Consider the following 22466-nt stretch of genomic DNA (forward strand, 5'->3'; position numbering starts at 1 on the left):
TGTGAGTGGGTGTGTGTGTGTGTGTGTCTGTGTGTAATGCTGTTTCTTTAAATATGGCATTTTAGTTCTCTCTTCAAGCTTTGAACAAACTCCTGAACGTGTGGTTACATCATTTTTAGGGGATATGACAAACATTTGATGGTGTTACGCATTATTTTCTGCATCATTAAAGACTACAAGCCTATAATACAACTGATTAAGTCCTAAAGGAAGAAAATATGCATTAGTATATACCCATAATAGCAATGACTATTTAGATCCTTTACTCAAGTAAAAGTTCAAAACCTCACTAAAATAAAAGTTTGTATGTATTTTCAGCAAAATGTACCTAAAGTATAAGAATAAAAAGTATTCATTGTGCTATAAAAAATTCTCTGTCAGTGTTTTACTGATGTATTAACCTGCCAGTCCGCTCCATGTTCACATTTTCCCCACCCAAACTTTTAACTATCACCTGTCAACGTGAGCTCACCCCAGTCTCTCTACAAACTGATAATTGTCCCGACTTACCTGCAGCCTGATTGTACTCACGTTTGCTGCCAAAATATTAAATAAAGATCATTACCAACTACTCTCCTGCTATGTTGTGCTGCAGTTGGGTCCAACCACGCTTCATTAGTGTCAGAAAAGCTGTTTTCAGCTTTGTGATGATGCATTTTGGAGCTGATCCAAGATTTTTTAAAATTATTTATTTAGCTTAAGATGTTACATTCATTCAAAATTGGAGGCACGTGGTTTTCACTGGTCAGAGAAGATATGAAAAACCATAATCAGAAAAGTAACCTAAGCTGTGAGATAAATATAGTGCAGTAAAAGTACAAACTTTGCCACTTAGATTTAAATATAAAGTTGCAGAAGTACTAGATTTGTACTTAAGTGCGGCAGTTGAGTAAAAGTGCTTAGTTACATAACACTGCTGCTCTACATGCCAACCTGTGGTTGAAACGTGTTTTGAAATCCCAATGGCAAAAACCAACAGGATTACAGTAATGCAACTCTGCTAGATACTAAGAGTTGGCAAGTGCAAACATTCATATTTGATATGAAAACACTGATATAAGTATTTGTTTAGTTGTTCACATTATTTGATAACAACTCATGACAGAAGCCAGTGTAAAGTTGACACTGTGGCTTGAGGCTGGAGCCAAAGGGAGTGTCCAAAACTAAATTCTCAGTTACAATCCATTTGCATCTTGCATTAACCTGTGATCTGTATATCTTTTGTGAATTGAGAAAATAATCCTGTTTATGCAGAAATGCACACAATTAGAATGCGAACAGATTGGCTACACCACCTCTGGCTCACACTGTGATCTCGGGCCAGGTGTAAATGCAATCTGTACAGTTTGGCCACATTCTTAAGAAAAAAAATGTCCCAGGACCCACTTACTTACTTGCTTTTAGCTCTTTCCATTTGTCATACTCTCACCTTGCATGTCATAGCAGTCCCTCATGTGTATGACCCTTGACCTGCCCATTGTGGATTTTTTTTCTGTTTTAGTAGGAATTTTGGCCTGATGTGTTCACAGCAGCTACATGTGGATGTTTTACAACTTTAGTTTTCTTTTGGCCACATAAAGTCAAATCCATTTAAACAGTTTGGCATATAATTTTAGCTGAGAACATGGCCGAACAGAGCTGGTGGTGTTGTTATATGCTTTTGGATGACTGGACAGCACCAGGCGTGTCCATATGACATGCACAAGGATGGTGTCTCTCAAGTGTGCATGAGACACAGAAGGACAGTATCAGGTTGTAACACTGCCGATGACAATGTATAAGGAGAGTGTGCTCTCAGGGTGGGTGGAAGGGGTGCTGAATAGGTCACACAAACACTTGACTTTCATGTGGGAGTCTGGTGTTTCGCTTCCCATGTAGATGTGAGGTGTTTTTTTTCCAAAATCTTACCATGTTCCTCTTTTGCAAAAACTATACATCCGTGATGGCAGTCTTTAGCTCCTCAAATCCTTCCTACCTTTTTGCTATATTTTGCTTTATTTTTTTTATTTTTTTCATCTCCATGGCCCTTTCTGCTGAAGCACGACTTTTCTACGATAGAGAAGCCCTCGTCAACATTGGGAAAATTTGTGTTAGGTTTGGACTGAATGCAGCAGACCACAAGAGGATCCCCACCAATGGCATATGCTGAGCGGGCAGTCAGACCAGAGGGAAGAAACGAAAACGCCAGGTGGAGAGGGAGAGCCAGCATCATGGCGAGGCTTACTCGACTTGGACCGAGAGCTGTTCCTCTACCAAGCCTCCTTCTGGCTAATGTCTGGTCGCAGGAGAATGAAGATGAGATGTGTTGGCAGCAACATGCCCAAGCACCTGGATGGAGATGGAGGACAAATTAAATTTTGTTTTTTTCGTTTAAAAAATGACAATCTACCTTCTGCATTCTTCCTTCTTATCCAAACCTAACCACTGTGATGGTCTGTGTTGGTTGCCATGTGCTCAGGTTGTGTAAACATAAGGACCATGTGCATTTGTCGAAGCATGGTAACAGTATTTCAGAGCATAAACAGCTGATGCAGAAGGATACCAAAAATGTCATAAGCAGATGCAGAAGGTCACTGATAAAGCGGCACCATGTGATGACTTGAGATGAAAACATTTTGTAACACTACTCAAACAATAATATCGCACTATAACTTGTTATTTTTGACTGTGTAAATAAGCAAAGGTTTGCTCAAAAAGTTCAATATGTAAACTTAAAATGCAATATGTCAGTGTTGTGTACACAATTTGTTTCCACTGCCCCCAAGTGACAAAAAACAGTTATTGCAGGTTTAAAGTGTTCTTCTACCTCTCAAAAGCAAAAAAGGCCATTTTTGGAAAAAAGATAATCACGTGTGGGTTATGACCGATTAGTCTCAACTGCTTATTGCACACTGATTCAGCACGTTTAGTCTTGCATCTTTTACCCTTGATCTTTGTAGGCCCCATCTTTAAAGGCCCACGTACTTCCCACAGACCAAAACAAATGTGAACCCTGCAGAACAGGATTCCCTGAGGAAAGACTCAGTTCGATGTACAGTGAAATCCCCCTGATTTATTTGGTCAATGTCTGCCTCATCCACTCTCACTGTACAATGCATAAGGACTACCTGAGGCATGGGAGGGAATTGATCTCCTGTCACACTGTAACTGGGGCTCTCTCCTCTCACATCACCACTTTTCTGTTGTGATTTCTTCAACCAAGGAGATCAGCTCACATAGCTGAAGAGTGTAAATGGGTTCAAATATGTTAATTATTAATGAGAAAATTACCCCCCCAAAGTCCATGTGGGGTTTTGTGTTTGTCTGAGCAGGTTTGTGCCAGACTCCTTTTCCTATGTATCACCTGTCGAAACCAGAATAGACTCAGACCTTGAAGCTGCATTAATGAACTGAGAATTTAATTAGAAATTCATATGTGGGAGATGATATTCAAGCGATCACTAAACAATGGCTCTCTTAATTAACTCTGATCTCCTTTTTCTCTTACAATTAGCCTTATCAGTGTTCATTTAGCAAATATAAAAGGATATAGTGAAAAGAGATGAGAAGGCTGTGTACGCACATATACAGAAGTCCAGAGAAATACATGAAGCTTTCAGAGAAAAAGATGTTTTCTCTGCCCTCTGCCTGCCTTGTCTCTTCTAATGCTTTTATTCTCTTGTTTTGTTCCTCCTATTTTGTTGTTTTGTTCTGAGTGATCTCCACTCAGGAGAGAAAATACAAGCTTAAAGCCTGGATGAATCATCAAGTTAATGTTGCTTTCCCCTAAAAACTTGCAGTCTCGGTGTGGCAGCCTGTCACATACATATATATGTACATACCTACAGGTTTTTTCTATCAGCGGCATGGCTGCATGCAATGCTAAATCATACATTTTTTCAGTAACCTGGATAGATGTCACAAAGGCACATCCATTATTTCAATGTAGTCGCAAATAATGGCCCAAAGTCTTGTCAAAAATAAAAAGTTTTATTTTGAGGTGCTCATTTTTTAGCAGTCCAGTCACCAGAAGGAAATGTGGTTATTGTACATTTCTCTAAACCATGGATTTGTTAAAGTTGTACATTTCATACATATTATATCAACATTTCAAAAGGGACATAGTCCAGATTGCATGCATATGAGGGGATGGTGGACAGTGAGGTGAGATGGCTGCTGAGCTGCAGACCACTGATCAAGACCCAACAAACTAAAAATGGCAGTTTTTTTTAGGGAAACATTGGCGGCATTGTGGCAGTGAGTATTTAAGCCAAACCATGACCTTTTCCTAACCATAACCAAGTGGAAGCTTTTTTGTGTCTAAACATAACCACATGTTAACCACTGTTGTTGAAATGCAACATTTTAACATATCCACGACATATTAATGTACACATATCTGTGGTTTGCAGAAACAATGTCCAATACAATGTCCACATTTGTTCTGGCAGCTGATTTGTGATGCCTTGCTATTAATAAAGCTGCATTTAACTCAACCTGTTTGAGCCATTTTAACCACTTGGTTGATTCCCCCATAGATTCCCCAGGGGGCACTGCAGTTTTTAAGAGCAGGTCAGTTCAGGTCTTCCTTCCTTCCAGGAAGTTCACAGTGGGACAGTCAGTGCTGCCACATGGCCTGTTTATGGTGAGTTTGCAAAGTTTATCCTATTTTTTGATGCAGTCAGTTGACTTGAGTGATGTTGATGCATACACCTGAAAGAGTTTGATGACTGAGTACATTTTTTAAGCATGTTCAACCAAATGTTTGGGACAAGACACTGAATGTTTCCATGGAATGCAAAGTTTCTTTATGTAACATCTGTAGAGCTATTAACATGATCCGATTTTATTCCATTGTTTAGAAGGATTTTTAGATGTTATCAATGAAAAAAAAAGACTAACCAAGTAAATGATAACACTGATACTGACAAAACAATTCATGAGTTAAACACTTCACTCTGGTGAATGGGGTTTGAGAAATGCCTTCCTTTAGGCTGTGCCCAGATTGAATTATTTAAGAAATAGCTAATAATAAATAAACCTTTGTTTTCTTGTGTCTGAATACAAGTTGGTTAGAACACCAAGGAAAGGATACATCCCCAAAATAAATGCTCTACTGTTGCAGCTCCACACAAGTCTGATCTAGTTCTATGAAAACTGCACTGCATACTGCATGGCTTTGTATTTGAATATGACCTTTTGTATTTGAATATGACCTGTGTTTAAAGATTAATCTTCATGATGTTTATATTAAATGTTAAATAGAAATTTTTTTATGTTTTTCTTGTTCATGAAAAGGGACAAGGTTTTCCATGTCTAAAAAATGTAGGTTGTTAAGGGTTTGTTGTCAATGGACTTTGGTCAATGTAATTAAATATACTTACTTATGTACTATTTTAAGTACAACTTTGAGTTACCTGTACTTGTCTTGAGTAATATTGTCCACCAGGATGAAAATTTGTTTTCTGGCCCACTAGACACAGGAGGTGACTTAAAAAAAAAAAAGACAAGGTCATTAGACACATCAGACATCAGTTCAAATAATGCAGACATTGATCTTGTAAAATACGATGCATGACATTGTTTTATAAGATTATGTTTTTGCTTTTGCTTTAATTATCTATAGAACAGCAGAAGTGTGAAAGGGGGAGAGAGACAGGATGACATGCAGTAAAAGGCTGCAGGTCAGAGTTGAACCCATGGTCGCTGCAGCGAGGACACAGCCTCTGTACATGGGGCGCCTGCCCCACCAGGTGAGCTCACCGGTGCCCTGCATTGCATTGTTAAACACAATTTACAATTTATACATTACATTCTACATGCTTATCCACCTCCCCAACTTCTACACCTTTATTTTCTGCCGCCCTACAGCGAGAACACAATACTTTTACCATAAGCATTGGATGTAAATCAAGGTTTGCAGAATTGTCTAATATGAATGTAATTGCTTTGGATAGTAGGCTGCTTTAACAGGGTTTAATGGCCACCTCTAAACACTAATGCCTTCCAAACACGATGTTATGTGTGGGGAAAAATTACTCTGCTACTTTTCATGCACAAATCATGTATTTACTTTCTTAGACGACTGACTAGCGTAGCTAATTTTATTTTGGTTGAATAGACACTGTATAGTAAATGTGGAATGCACTTGCATGCTCAAGGATCATAATGTTGAAAGTATGCATGAATCAGAGTCTCACTGTCGTGCTTTAATGAGACACAGAAGTAGCACTGCTGTCCTACCGAAGCTGCTGATGGCATATTTTGCTGAAAAATATTCCAGGTATTCTGTTTTTCTCCCTGAACTTTGTCTTGTCATGTTTGAAAAAACTCAGAAACACTTTAATCCACCACCCAGTAGACATTATCTTAACTCTTAAAGTGCTCCTTAAGACTGTCCCATATTATTCTGTTGTAGAGGCACTCACTGATCCATGGACGGCTGTAAATAAAAATTCTTTTATAAATGAATCCATTTGATGTTAAAACACATTCTTCTGTAGCCGTGTCAGAGAGGAATAAATCTTCTTTATACTAGATATGACATTTGGCCATAGAGGTGTGCCATATCCTATTGTTCACAATAATAATGGTATCATTTCTAATATGACAGGAGAAATTCATATTGTGATAATGGCAGTATTCCAACTGACATAATGATTCATACTGTTGCACACCACAACTGAAGACATTTTTGTTGAGTTTTTATTTGAAGGCACACAGTTACATTTGCGCTAACATGTAAAACTATAACACACAGTTGCAACTGTATGTTCTTGAAATAATTCTAAAATATAGATTTTTTAGTATTTTGTCATCATCAAGAATACTGTCATCTCAAAAAAACAAACAAAAAGAAAAACAAACTTAAATATGGTGATATTATTTTAGAGCCATATCGAACTCACTTCTATTTGGCCAATACAGCCGTATATCAGCAAACAAATATATTGGTCTAACTTTTTGATTGCTTTTTGAGGTGAAAAGTGATTCAGCTTTTAAACAGGACAAAGTTATCTACAGATAATAATTTACTGTCTTTTCAAAAGCAAATGTATCCTCTTTGTAAGCATCCTTTAACACGGCAAAAAAATCCCCACCATGCTGTAATGGTCTATCATTGCTCAGTTAAGAAATGAGTCTTAGGTCAAGGTACTCTTCACCTGAAACTGACCACACAAAGCCAGTTTGTCGGGCTGCCATTCTTTTACCATTCAAGACAAGAGCAGTATTGATCCAGAGGATTCTCTTAAGCGCTGTAGTTTGTCCTCTGAGGGTGCAGCTGAAGGCTTGGAATGGAGAAGTAAACAGGCACTTGGTAAATAAAACACCTAGGTCAACATAGCCATTTCACCCATTAACCTGAATCAGGTCAGCCCATTCTGCGAGGTTACTCAATGTGTGTGTGTGTGTGTGTGTGTGTAAGTGGGCAAACCTGTAACTTGGTCAACAAGAGGAGCTTGGTCATTCAGGGGTCAGAAAGGTTTGACATGAACTGACTTTGGTTGGATAAAGCACTAATGGTAGACTTTTTTTGTATGGAACTCCCATTAGATATTTTTTTCACCCCTGTTTCTGTCTTTTAACTTAAACTTTATTTAGATTTTGTCTAGTTTTCATTTATTTAATCTTGCTTTTAAAAAGATCCTGTTAAACTTGGATACCAGTTGATCTGTCATGTCTATCTGCAGACAGTTATGTTTTTCAGAGACTGGAGGTTAAACTAAGATCCTAACTGTGATTTTTGGCTTTACCCATGAGCACATGGCAAGCAAAAAGCACTTCCCCACCAAATCAAGCAAAGGTCAGAGGTGAGGGTCAGAGGTCAGGGAGGTGTGGCCTCAGTGCCGGAGACGCCCCCAGGTTTACACAAGTGTAAAAAGAGTCCATTCAGACTGGCTGCATGGGCAGAGTTTCACAAAGGTCCACTGTGTGGGGCCTATACACACCCCCACCACACACACACACACACCTCCTCCAAGCGCCATGCCTGCACAGGACACAGACAATGGGGAGTCTCTGGTCAGCAGAGCAACATACATGTTAACCCGCAATACTTCTATATCTTCTAACCTAAACTATATATATACATTTATAGCACATTTTACATGTTATATGGTGCTTCACTGTGAATAATGAATAGCTACAAAAGCAAGTGAAACAAAAACAGTATGGTAATAATTTTATTGATGCATTAAATTAATGATTTGAGAACAACTTCACTGGAATTAGACGAGCCAAAGATGCCAAAGAGCCAAAGAGCCAATCAATAAACTCCAACAAACCAACTCCAACGCTCTCTACTACCAACCTCATGTAGCCTATAAAGCCGCCCGTTACATTAATAATTCCATATTTTCTTTCAGCACCCTGAGCACTCTGCATCATTGCACTATTGTTTCACTGTCTACAATTTTTTGTGTGTTGTGTTTTTATATATTTGTGTAGATAGTTGGTTTTTTTGCAATACTTATATCTATACATAGTAGTCAAATGTTAATGGTTACCTTGTTCAGCTTTGTTGTCTTTGTTTTTAGCTGTTACATCCAGTGGCAACCCCAGAAATTTTTCATGAGGGTGGCCTCTATGAAACATTTAATTACAGGGATTCGATTATGCTGTTAAAGTCTATTAACTAGTTGAAAACTATGTCAGTGTGGAGAGTTAAGGCATCACATATTGACATACTTTGGTTTCTTATTTAAACTCAGTATCAGTAATTATCTGATGTGCATGGACAAATACTGGTACAGTTAACATTAAGATTTCCACCAAGATTTTATGTTTCTGTATTATACATGTTAGGTGATTCACTGTTCTTCAAATAAGCTGGTTGAGAGTTTAAGGGACCCCTTTGAAAACTGCCATGCCAAAATTTTGCGTGTCAGAATTGAGCCTAACTTTGGAGCATTATTTAGCAGCCTAACCAGAAACAAATTCCTTTTATGTGTACACACTTACTTGACCACTAGAACTGATTTTTGGGGGACTATTTTCAGTGGTGGATTAACGAGTATTCAGGACAACAGGATGGCGTATGTGGGATTTACTTGAATTGAAAAACACTGCCTGTGCTCATGGTAATATATAAACATGCCTCTTTGTGTAATGCTGTGGCTCACTGATGTGTTTTTGGACAACAGTGGCGGTCTATGGAGAAACAAGTAAAATCAGAAAATACTTGTAAGTAACTTCAGCTCTTTTCATGTGCTTCAGTGCAGTAACAGAAATACAAAATATTCCCATTCTTATGCCTACAACATTTTTGCATTTTTTGATTGTTTTGTTAGATTAAATCACAAGCCACTACATGTTTGGGGTGACTCTTTTTGCCAAATTTGTGCTCCTTAACTTTCTTCATACAGGACAAGTCTGCTAAGTTTTATTTGATCATTTGATTGTTCAAATTATTTTCAGAGTGAAAAGAGAAATCAGACTTTATCATGTGTCAAAAGTATTCTTTGAATGAGAAAACAGCTAATTAACATAAAAAAAGTTAGTGTTGGGTGCTTACTGTGAGATTACAGATCACTGTAGTAATAAATTCAACAGTCATTTATTTTTTAGTACTACCTTTTGTGCATATTCAAGGTTCTTTCTTTTTAAATTGAACCATGTAATATAGAGTTTATTTTCATGTATATATATATATAAAGATATATTTGTGATCACCCCCCTCCTCCACCAAAAATAAAAAAATAAATCTGTGCAGTCTCTGTACAGTGAAAGCACATACATCCCACTGTCGATAACCAACCTCTGAATCACACATGAGCCCCACTGACTCATTGACAGTTAATGGTTACATTTCTAACCTCAGCTATAAACCAAAAGTTCCTCCAGGCAGCCCGTCTCTTCCTAACTCTTGGTATTATTTTAAAGTGCAGTGATGATCTGGTTTTTATAATTTAGCCCTCATCTTCCTTTCCCTCAGTAAAACGGTGGATTATTGCCAGATTAAGGGAGTGCCTTTTTCTTTATCCCTGGGTAAGCCTGCACAGCACGCAGCTCAAAGGTAATGAAGCACTCTGTGATCCGTGCCCGGATGAATCTAAAAATTCCCAGAGCACCACTGTATTTTAAAGGAAATGAGATTTTCCTGAAAGCCCCCTTCAAACCTTTGCTTTCCATTTTGAAGCAGCTATAAACTGTGTGACTACTTACAACCTGGTGCAAGAACACAGACCTGTTGCTGCTCTTCAAAGAAAGAAAATAGGAAGACAGAACTTTGAATTGTAGTGTTTTGTTAGGGAAATGTGCTTTTGTGCTCTTTAAGAATAAACTAAATGGCAAACAGTTATCGTGGCTAATTATAAACTATATCTAGACCTATATTAACACATTTCTTCACCAGAGTGGGTTACATTGTCCTCTAATTGAATTGCGCTTTTATTCATTTGGCACCAGCATCCTTTGTTTTGTCAAAGTTACAATAATACAGTTTTTTCTCGTTGTGATTTGGCTAGATTTGATGAAGCTTAAACCATTTCAGTGGGGTAAATAAGGGCAATGCAGCAGTTGCAAATAGGACACAGATAAGAATAAAACAATACATTATTAAGGAGTGTATATGTGAACGTACTTAAAAACTTGTACTTGTATGGATATGAATGTACTTAAACATTCAGGGTTATACAAAATATTTTTTTTTAAAAACAATTCAACAGATTGGCAAATTATCTACATTCAATTATCTACACCCACCAGCTGTATCACCACGCAGAATGAAGTTTTCACAACAAGATCTGTGGATTATCTCTAGTGAACAGGTCCTGATTTCTGGAAAGAGGCATTTCTGTTGAATTTTTCAAATGTATTTTTGGTACTTTAAGCACCACATAAGCAGAGTGCCATCTAGTTCCACAATATTGGTGAGAAGGCAGACATCTCTTTGGCAGATATCTCTAACACTCTGCAGTTCACATCAAAACAATATATATTAATAAACAGCACTTCAGGTAATAGGAATGTTATGTATTTTTGAATCTGGGATGAACTGTCCCTTTAAGAGAGAAGCTCAAAACCTGCGTTACTGTCACACATCTGATCCCCTGGTCTAGCACTACAAAAGTGGGTTTCAGGCAGTGTTTTTTCAATCTGGCAGCCACTTCTTTTAAAGCAAACTGGGGCCTCCAGTCACTGGAAAACTACTCAAGAATCCAATTCAGAAATCATAAAATAGATGTCTTGAATTTGGAAGACCAACTCAAATCAAAAGTTAATAGCCTTGTTGCAGTTTTTTGTCAAGCCAAAGCAGTTAGCTGTAAGTCACTCAAAGGATCATTTAAGGTCAAAGAAGCTCTTGAACACAGCCAAGAACAATGTTAATGGGACGTATATATAATTATCTGTTAATATTAATGTCAATACTTCCTCCTCAGCACACCGCCACAAACCAGAGCGAGCTGTCGACCACTGCTGATTGATTGAACATGTTGAATGATCTGTTGCAGACACAGAACGACCCCAGCCTCCCTCAGATAGTCGACTCTGACCTGACTTGTCCATAGCTTTCATTTTATCAGCCTCAGTCAGTGAAGTGTTGATGTGAGCCTGAGGCACGAAGACGGCTGAACTCATCATCCTGGATGATGAGGCCCTCCTAGCTTCTTGGTCTTACTGCAGAAGTGTTGTAAATGGTTCTTCTTGTACCACCAAGCAAAGCTCAGATTGATGTATTTTCACCTGGGCTGCGTTCAGCCCTGATAAAACGTAGCAAAACATTTATTGAAACCGAGACGTGTTGAACACCCTATTCTTTTACGCAGGTGCACTGCTATTTAATACAGCAGGGTTTTCATTCCTCCTCATTTAAAAGGGCTTTTTTGGCATGAGAAACATGTGTTTGGATTGCCAAATCAAGTGAGTTTACATGTAAACAAAACATGTACGTACAATAAGTAAAGATCTGCTAAACATTAGTTTATATACATGTCACTGCTGATTGGGTAACACCTCTGACACATCCACCAAACGGATGTAAACATGCCTTAAAGCCTGTTGCACAGCGATTCATAATGTTTCATGGAAACATGTTGTTCAACAGGGGCGTGTCTAAGGAATGCCTTGGAGTGGCCAAACCTGAAATCTGATTGGCTACCCCATTTGAACTGTTTAACAGATAAGCTGAATTTTCATTTATAGGTGCAATTCAGTCTTAAACCTGAGAGGCAGTAATGTATCAGAATCTAATTTCATTTACAAATAAACTGATACAACTTTTAAAAAGTTTTTTAACACAGGATTAATTAATTTTAATTTTGTTGGCAGTTATTATCATGGCCACTTCATCTAATCTTCAAACTGTAATAATTTTTTGACCATGTGAGCAGAACATCTTTCTTTTTTATTTCTCAAAATGTAAACCTGTTGATGGCACTATACAAAAGGTCAGGGGATTAAACAAAATCATTAAAATTCACCATCTGCAAACCATAAATTATATGCAAGTCCATCTAGCACATGTTGAGATATTTCACTGGCTATCTGAAAACGTTGACATGCTGCTGGCATTACATAATGTATGAGGATCAACAATAGGAAACATAAATGTCTACACAAAGGAATCACAAATGTATGAATTTACATACAAATCCTGCTCATATTCTCCTCTTTCTTCTACTGCTTATTTTTTGTCATAATTTTTTAATCAAACAGACAAAAATGAAGTGCTTAAATGTAGTACAATTTGTATTTGGGAGTTTAAGAACCCAAAGTAAGAGCTTAAAAGGAACACTTAAAAGGAACATAACAATAGATATAAAATATGAAATTAAGACATCGGTAAAAAAGAACAGTCTCTAGTCAGTGATCATCATTAAGGCAAAAGTATCAATCAAGTTTAGAGAAGCTTTAAAGTATGCCTCTACAATAAAAGAGTCCCAGAAGTTAGATTAGACTGAACAATAATGAGGTGCCCTGGTTATTGGTCAAGACAAAAAAAAAAACAAGAGGAAAATAAAAGCTATGCTGAGAAACAATTAAGGGTTGTTAATGCACTCCAAAACCATCCAGCTGAGGGTCATTCACCATATCGATCATTAAGGACGTATTATAAAAAAGAACATAAGTGCCACTTGTTCCCAGTGCAGTTTCTTTTGTTTCATGGGTGTTCTTAGTTTCAGTATCTCCAACAAAACTGCCTCTACAATAGATTGAAGAAATTATATTTGAGTCTTTGAAGCCAATGCTTGATACTTTTTTCCTTGCAGTTATACTTCACCCACAAAATGACCATTTGTAAATCAGTTAGTCATGCTGTGTTAGCTTGAAATCTTGAAGAAAGGTTTGTTTTCCCTCATGTATCGTCATGAAAAACTTGGACAGTGAATGCATTGATTTATTGATTGACTGGGGACCATATTTAAAAACAGCTAAACTACATCAAAATATCCCTTTACAAACTGTCACACAACTTGTGCAGTATAATCTTAAGTCTCATTTATCCAATCATATGCTTAGTACGTCCCAAACTCATGCATTCTGCACTAAGACGTTTTTACTAAAAACTGAACTCAAAGTGAACCTAATTTATGCTATTTTATATTCCAGTACAAGGTTATCAAATGTGTTTGGAGAGTACTGAGCATACAGCTGGATAAATGAAACTTGGATTAAACTGCACTTGTTGTGTGAGAGTTTGTAAACAGGTGTGTTGATATAGATTTGCTGTTTTAAAATGTGGTCCCTAATCAGTCAATAAATCAATCCAAATCAAAAGTTAATGTGCACTTTTTTTCCCTGTGAGGCATGCAATAAAAGTAAAGTTTTCCCACGAATTCAAGATCACGCAGCATGACTGATCTATAAATTGTCATTTTATCTATATATAAATGGTAACTTGAAGTATACCTTCAAAAAGTGTATTTCAGCACACAAAAACAGACAAACCTTCATATTTTAGCATTTAGTTTTTGCTTGCAAGCCACTTGACCAAAATGCACATTATTATGCAAGATCCCTACTGAGCAATGGTCAGTCTGCAGCCTGCTAAACTTTTACTGAACATTATGCATTCCAGTGGTAAATATAACCCCCTACTGATCTACTAAACCACTTTTTATAACCTGGTCTCTCTGCAGGCTACTATTGTTGCATGTTATAATAATGAGAAAAGCAGTTAGTATTGTGAAAGAATTTCTTTATTCAAATAATATTTTTAAATAGGGAAAGTTGCAGAACTAGGGCAATACAATAGCATGAAAATACAAGAAAATAGAATTGGTGATGCCACACAGATCCCACCTCCAGCTGCTCCCAGTTTTAATACAGTAAGACTTTGAAAATGAATGTGAACACTTTAAATATCACGATATGCCAGTTCTGAACCTTTTGAGAAGCAATACGTTGATTTATAAGCATCTTTCTGTATTTTTTTTTACTTGCAACAGTACTACTGTCTTTTAAAATATTCAAAAATATATAACAAAATAGCAGGGATAGTTTTTAAAGCAACTTCAGGGTGAATCTTTTGTAGCTGAGGATGGTGGATGAGAGCTGCTGCATTGTTTTTCCCAGCTAACCTCTATATTCACCTGTGCTGTGCTCTGCTGCCACTTAAACATAAGTATACTTTCAATGAATTGATTGAAAATGGTTAGAGGGGGCTCCGGGAGTACACATATTGATTTTTTCCTGCAGGACCGCCAAAGCATTAAGTGTGCCCCTGGCTGGAGTTCGAGAGCAACTGTAGGCTGTATGCATTCAAACAGCTGGAGGGAGGGCAGTGTCGCTCACCTTTCACTGCCACACTGTAACACAGCCGTTTGACATGAGACAGCCCCCTAGGTGTCTCACTTTCTTAGTGTTTGTGTGGCTGGAGCGCAGAGCCGGCTGCCCGCCTGCCTGCTGCTCGTCTGGCTGACTGGCTGCGTTGACGTCAGCGCCGTGTTGATTTGCGAAGGCGAGAGAAGAAAGGAGTTAGTGCGTGTTGAGAGAGCGGGTACTGCGAACTGCCTTACTATGCTGTAGCCCCACTCCCCCTACACTATACGGAATCAAAACGTGCAACTTAGGTGAGTACCAAACCGGGCTAAACGCAGCTGCAGTTTCCCGGCGACAAGTGCCAGACCCGCTTCTCTGCATGCGTCTACCACTGTTTTCTCTGTGTACTTTCATTCACCATGTGGATATTTTGATGCGTTTATAGGCGCCGGGGATCGTTTTTGCTTGTCCCCGTTCAACCTCATGCTGAAGTTAACAGTAAACGCGACTTTGGCACGCAAGTTGGATCCGCGCACCGGAGTGCTAGATGAAAACAAGTGTTTTCCTGATTGCGCTGCAAGGTGTTGAAGTTTGCATTAACGCACGGTAGTCTACTGTAGAGATGTTAAGGTTGACGTAACCCCCTCCCCTCTCTCGGTCTGGTTTAGTATGCTGGAGATCGCAGCTAGAGGACGTGAGGTCTGGCTGTTTCACCGGGAGCCAGACAACATATGACGCTCCCCCACACACACACTCCTCCATGTGACTTTACTGGAGAAATCGCGTTTGCTCGTTTTGATGGAAATTGTGCAATTTTTAGACAGCGACACTGATACCCGTCCTTGTGTCTCCAGACGCACCAGTGTGGCTCATTTAGCCGTGATGACATCATGATGAGGACTGGGGACACTGGTCTTTATACTCGAAACAAACCAAAAAAATCCAATCACTGCACAGTCACACTACAATTGATTGACAGGCAACTAGATGTTTGATTGGTGACTAATAATCGATTTGCAGTTGCACGCGCGGCGTACTGTGAGGTGGGGGAACTGGTAACGGATGCAATGGCAAATTGATTTGTTATCGAGACTGTCTGATCTCTCTCTTCGCCCCCTTTCACTCTTTTTCTCTTCATCCTCTGGGCATCTTTCTTCACATCCTTCTCATTTATTTTAAAGAGCCAGTATTTGAGTGTTCAGCCTCAAACAAAGTCCACCTGTGCGTTGATCGGAGCAGAGCTGGCGTGAATCGGCGAGAGATTCTGGCAGCTGTCTGTCTATACTTTTTTAGCACGCTCAGTGTCTCCCTGATTGTCCCCCTTAGAGACGCCGTACCATTTCGCTTTCGGCACATTTGTGTGTGTCAGTGTGGCTCGTGGTCTGGAATATTGAACGCTGTTTATTCTTGTTGTGGCTGGGTCGCCAAGGCGCGCTATGGCAGACAACTCGTGATCAGATTGATTATGCTGCCTTTCTGTGAAGTCGGCCCAATGTGGTTATTGTCAGCAGTGAGCTCTACATTGTCCTCCAGCGAGGAAATCTCTCCTGGCTTAATGTACTTAATGTAGTGCGTGATGTTTTGCATAATGCATAACGCGCCGTATAATTTGTCTGGTGCGGCTGGCACTATTAACGCTGTCTAGACGCACGTAGCCCTGTCCTTTTTATTAATAGAGAGCTAACAGATGCGATAAAGTCCCCGCACGGCAACTTTAGCCTACATTGTGTCCCAGTGAAGCCACAGCTTTGCTTGGAAACCCACAGAGCGCAACAAGCATTGATCATTTACGGGGCCATAAATCGCAGCTATTGGCTTACCTGTAATAAAGATAATGTCGGGTTTTAGGCATGACCTCTGTTGACTGAGAGGCTGAGCTCAGTTAGATGAGAACCTGTGGTTTCATCATCACCTACCACCTTTTATCGATTTTATCAATGCGCCGAAAAAAACTGCTCAGTGTCCCAAAAGCTTGCAAGAATATTTATTATACACCATCCTTTAATACAAACAAAAGCTCCCTGCATCATTTTCCTCCTGCATGTTCTGATTTAGACTTCAGCGTTTTTTAAGTGCATATCTGGGAATTACTGATATTATTATTTTTTAAGAAAAGTCGTCCTCTAGCTGGAAGGCTGATGATATTTCCTCTTTTTTTTTCTGTGTCTGAGTGTGTGTGTATTGTTCTCAGGCGGGGAGGAAGGAAAAGACATAAACTTCTCTTTTTATTCCCTTTTTTTTAAAAAAGAGAAAAGAAATAAAGCTCTTTGAAAATGAATTGTTGAAAATTAAAATTAGGCTGTTGAACACAATAATGAACAAAGATAAATGAAAATTTCATTATTTTTGTTTGTCATATATTGAATAGATTGAGTAAATAAAAATTGGATATCAATGAGCTCATCCAGGATGTGGGTCAATGAAGGCACTTGGCTTGCAGTCGTTCATTCATTCATTAAGAGTATATATAGACTGTTTATTTAATTGTAACAATAAGGAGAGCATTGTTTCAGTGTGGGTCATGATGATCACTGAACGGTCATGTTAACAGGAGTTGCATTTAAAATATTTAAACATTTAAAATAGTGATCAGACTGTAAAATTTAACCCTTATTTTAGTGTCAGTCAGAGTATGCTGTAAACAGGAGGTGAGCAACATGTTGACCTTAACTTGGACAAACCAGCAGACACATTCATTCATTTGGTTATCCAACATTAGTGAATGAGAGCAGTGCAGGGTTGTTTGTTGCTGAAGCATTTGTGTTTCTTTTGCCTCGTTCTGCTTTCCTTTCCATCCATTTCTGGCCGCTGCTCTCTGCTCCCGTCTGTGATGGGAATACTGAGTAAGATGCTATTTAATTTCAGAAAGGCTGCTGACGGTCTTTGTGAGGCCAGGCAGCAGTAAAAAAAACCACAATTCACACTTGTTTAACTGTGTGTACATCCCCATCAGATAACCCAAATGGAGACATCTTTTTAACATAACATATGTCGGAGTGATTGGTATGCAGGGTGAGCCTGTTGGACGGCTCGCAAATTGTCTCTCTTCAGAAATCTACAGTCAATACTCTCCGCTGATTTTGAGAACAATGCGACTGCACAGAGTGTTTACCATCCCTGCAGGATGTTTGCAATTTGAAACTCTGCTGGCTTCACACTTGCCATTTACAAAATAAATAGAGGCATTCTTTAAATAAATGTATTGACAAATTCAGTGCATTTTGTTTTTACTTTTAGTATGTGAATACTTTTGTGGAAGATAATTTTTTGGGGATCTTAATTTAATTTCATATCTTTTTCTTTTTCGGATTCAATTATAAAATAACAACTCATTCAATTTTTGAGAAATAAAAATACTGCATTGTGGATTTGTTCTGCACATGTTTACTGTTACATTAGAATTTACCAGAACTGACTTTTTTTCATTCTGTTTCTCCACCCAGGTTTCATCTTGTTTACAAAGATAGCTAAAAACACTGCTGAGCGGAAGGCGAGCCTCATGAGTCGGCCTCGTGGATTGCATCGACATTATGGATTTAACTAAAATGGGTATGATCCAGCTCCAGAACCCCAACCACCCCACTGCCCTGCTGCAGAAGGCCAACCAGATGCGTCTTGCCGGGACTCTGTGTGATGTGGTCATCATGGTGGACAGCCAGGAGTTCCACGCTCACCGGACTGTGCTCGCCTGCACAAGCAAAATGTTTGAGATCCTCTTCCACCGCAGCAGCCAGCATTACACCCTGGACTTTCTTTCACCAAAGACTTTTCAGCAGATTTTGGAGTATGCTTACACTGCCACGCTCCAGGCCAAGGTGGAGGATTTAGATGACCTTCTGTATGCAGCAGAGATCCTGGAGATTGAATACCTGGAAGAGCAATGCCTCAAGATCCTGGAAACCATCCAGTCCTCAGATGAGAACGACGTGGAGGTGAATGTTAACGACGGGAGCACAGAGGAGGATGATGAGCGCAAAGGCCACAATGGAGCCAAGAACTCCAAAAAGCATTCCATGGAGAGCCCCTGTCTGTCAGGTACCCAGCAAGCCGCCATCATGGCTGGCATGGTGGACCAGAGTCCCTCGGTCTCCACTTCCTTCGGTGTCTCCACCCTGAGTCCCACCAAAGCTGCTGTGGACAGCTTGATGAGCATCGGCCAGTCTCTGCTCCAGCAGGGCTACGGCGGTGAACATCTCATCCACGGCAACTCCCACCACATGATGACTGAGATCAAGACAGAAATGATGCAAGTGGACATGGGTGGCAATGGACATGACAGCCCTTCAAACATGGAGTCCAGCGCCTCCAGCAATGGAGAGCGAAGTGGGGAGGACAGGAACAGAGATGGTCCGGGAACACCAACCAGGAGCAGCGTAATCACCAGTGCCCGTGAGCTACATTACGTCCGCGACGAAGGCATGGGCGACCCTCAAGCTGATGTCAGCCAGATGGGGCTGGAAGCAATGGCTGGAATGACGGAGAAACATCTGGCCTCGCTCTACTCCCTACCTGTCAATCATAAATCAGATGCCATCATGTCCATGCCAGCATCCATGGCCTCCGCTCTCCCCATGTCCCCTGCCCTGGCAATGTCTATGGACTTCAGTGCTTACGGGGGACTCCTGCCTCAGAGCTTCATCCAGAGAGAGTTCTTCAGCAAACTCGGGGAGCTGGCGGTGGGCATGAAACCAGACGGCAGGAACCAGCATGAACGTTGCAATGTTTGCGGTGCAGAACTACCAGATAACGAAGCTGTGGAGCAGCACAGGTAAGCCAAGTTTTCTTATGAGTGGCTGCTTAATTGTTTTGGCTTCGAAATTTATGGTCCTCTTCAGCCTTTCAGCACAGCTGTTGTTTTTTTCCCTTTTCAATGAATCACATTTTTAATGGTTCATGCAAGATTACCGAAGCAGTTTGCTTTATGTTCTGAATTTCTGAACACCTTCTTAATAATATCTTTTAGTAACACGATTGCTCTGGGTAACAGGGATTCAATTATAAGACCTCTCAGGTGTAAGTCACCAGTTTTTGATTTAGGAATAAAAAAACTATACATCTGTATGAGGCTTGTTTGGTGTCCCCCTTTCACACTTAGCTGTCCTGTCCAATAAAGGTAAAAAAAAAAGCCCCCTCAAATAATGTTAAAATAAAAAAAAATCAGTTTAAATAAATAAAATTGGTTTTACTAAACTGAGATAAATTTTTAATGGTGCAACCAAGCTCTGGTTAATTTGAAATCTGGATTTACTCATTTTAAATCTACTTTTATTAAACTCTGATAAGAGCTTTTCTTAGATTAAATTAATTGTTATTGGTGCAACCCAGTCTTAAACTAAAATGACTCATTTTGAGACAACTAACTAAATAACCCGTCCACACACATATAATGTATGAGTAAGTGACGTTCTCTGACGGACACAAACCTTAGTTCTTTGTGGCTCCGGCCCGGAGATCCACTCTTTCAATAAGCCTGTCCAGGTGACTGCCGAAGCAGTGCTGTCGTAACATTGTCTAAGACCATTAGTCACGCCTTACAAGATGTGGGCGGCAGCTATCACACACACTTACCAAAGTGGTACCCCCTCATCCTGGACCCAACTCACCTCCCCTTTCCCATAACTGCACAAGGGGGGCCCTTATTAGCCTGATAATTGGAGTAGACGGTCAGCCCAGGAAATGAGTGCTGAACCTGGGCTCGGAGACAAGGAGGTAGTTCTAGGACAGGAGTGGCAGTAAATCAGTGCAGCAGAGCTATTTCAATCAATGCGTAAAAATAAATCTAAAGGCCTGGAAACAGAATTCTGAAACTCACCTGTTGCATTTTGTGTATATATTTCATTGCATTTGTCTCTGCATGTGTCATAATTGCGAAGCACCTTGTTGCATCACTTCTTTGTCAATTTTGCACCGTCAGAGTGCTGTTTTTTTTTTTTTTGACCAGAGGGTTTTTCTGACTTGAAGGCCACCTTCTCACCCTGTAATGTTTGCTCAAATCAATAGGAATGCACAGTGGTTAAAGTTCACTCAAGGATTTGAATCCCATCACCCATCCCCTCATACTTGAGCCAGTAAATTGGTATGCATGGGTAAGAGCTGCTGGACTGATGCAGTCCGTGCTCCTCTGTTTTTAAGTCTGTCTCAATGTTGTCTTTAGAAAATACTGAATTTTACAGAATGGCTTTTCACCCCAAAGAGAAGCGTCCTTGTATACAGCCTTACACCAATTCTCGTGCAGTGTTTTAACTCTGTTTTATATGAGTGTGTGTCAGATGAATTGCAGTTTTTTCTTGTTGGCAATTACTTCTAATAGTGTACAAATTTGTGTGGCCTTCATCATGAGTGCTCATTGAAAACACCGCACTGACACAATGTGTCTTTAAAAAAAAAAACCCAGCATCTGTAGAAGTGAATTTTGTACCGCTTCTGATCAGTTCTTCCAAAGCAGGCTTTAACATGCGCTATATAGCTTCTGTGTAAGATGCAGTTTAATGCAGTCTCACTGTGTTAAAGGACAGGCTACACTAGTCTCTGTCTTGAGAAAAGTCTGGCGTGTGAAATGGTTGCCTGTGTTTCAAGAGGAATTTCATCAATTCGCTCAAGCTGGGAAATCTTGTATCAAAGGAGATTTCCAAACCGTTTCATGCATTGATCTTCCCGCCTCTCCCCATAGCATACTAATGGGTTAATTTAGACTGGTTGATACACTGACACGACACTGTTTAATATTGTACGCGCTGTCCTGACAACCTCCTGAAGTGTAGAAATCAAACATTGCATCATCCGCTGTCTGCTTTGCCATCCGCACATGAAAGGTCTGCTGTGCTACTCCGAGATGCTTGATAATTCAGACGCTCTTCGTGTCCTCACAAATTCCAGTGTGGGTCATTTGATAGCATATCAAGTCCGTGCTTCTTTTTTTTCCCCCTGTGTACGGCCTGTCAAGCTGGCTGAGTCTTTTGATGTGAATCAAGATGTTTTATTTCAGACGAGCGGAGTCGTGTTCCCTTTGACTAATTACACATCATTTCCCCACAGCCACTGTGTCAGGGTCACCACTGCCTCTGCAACAAACACATAAAAAAGTTGGCAGAGTTCACTTGGTGCAGGCAGGTCAAGTCAAACATGAGTGTAATTGTTTCCAGATGTGGCACAGGTCGTTGGTGTGAGGTGTCTGTGTGTGCGCGTCGATGTTAAAATGGACACACCAGAAAGTACCCACTTCCTGTATAAATTTAGTCTCTGCTCCCTTTCATTCCTCCGTGCCCTGGATTGTATCATTAAAAAACACCCCACTCAGACTAGATTCATTGTTGGCTCCACAAGTGGTGTGTGAGGAGTCACCTATGGGTGCAGAAATATGTCGATAAGATGCGCAAGAACAAAAGAAGCTATATGAAAACAGGCTGAGTACCAAATAGAGCTGCAGCAATAAGTTCATTGACAAAAAAGATAAATCGCCGATTCTGATCTTAGAATATGTAATTTTTTATGCAAAATTGGCAGAAAATGCTGTTTTCAGCCTCTCAGATATTGAGATTTTCTGCATCTCTCTGTTTTATATTGTGTTAAACAGAAAATCTTTGGGTTGCATCCTGACAAAACAAGACTGGACTAAACTCTTACTGTTTCCTGAAATTTTATAGACCAAACGTTTAATCAGTTAATCAAGAGAATAATCTGCAAATTTCTAGATAATGGAAATAATTAATTGCAGCCCTTAGTCTCGAAACACTTTTTGATAAAGATCAAAATCCAGCAGTATCAAAACTGTAATTGCACGTTTG

The 22466-nt window shown here is 39.6% G+C and overlaps 1 protein-coding gene across 1 annotated transcript in view; it reads left to right on the forward strand.

The window, feature by feature from the left end:
• The first annotated feature begins 14823 nt into the window (after positions 1-14823).
• The window catches only part of zbtb16a (zinc finger and BTB domain containing 16a), a 178619-nt gene continuing 170976 nt past the window's right edge, over positions 14824-22466 (forward strand). Inside the window, exons 1-2 of the mRNA XM_042500051.1 lie at positions 14824-14993; positions 18126-19450. Coding sequence (XP_042355985.1) covers positions 18213-19450 — 1238 coding nt within the window. The 5' untranslated portion in view covers positions 14824-14993; positions 18126-18212. The remainder of the gene's footprint in view (positions 14994-18125; positions 19451-22466) is intronic.

This window comes from Plectropomus leopardus, chromosome 13 (genome assembly GCF_008729295.1).
Source record: "Plectropomus leopardus isolate mb chromosome 13, YSFRI_Pleo_2.0, whole genome shotgun sequence".
Taxonomy (NCBI): Eukaryota; Metazoa; Chordata; class Actinopteri; order Perciformes; family Serranidae; genus Plectropomus; species Plectropomus leopardus.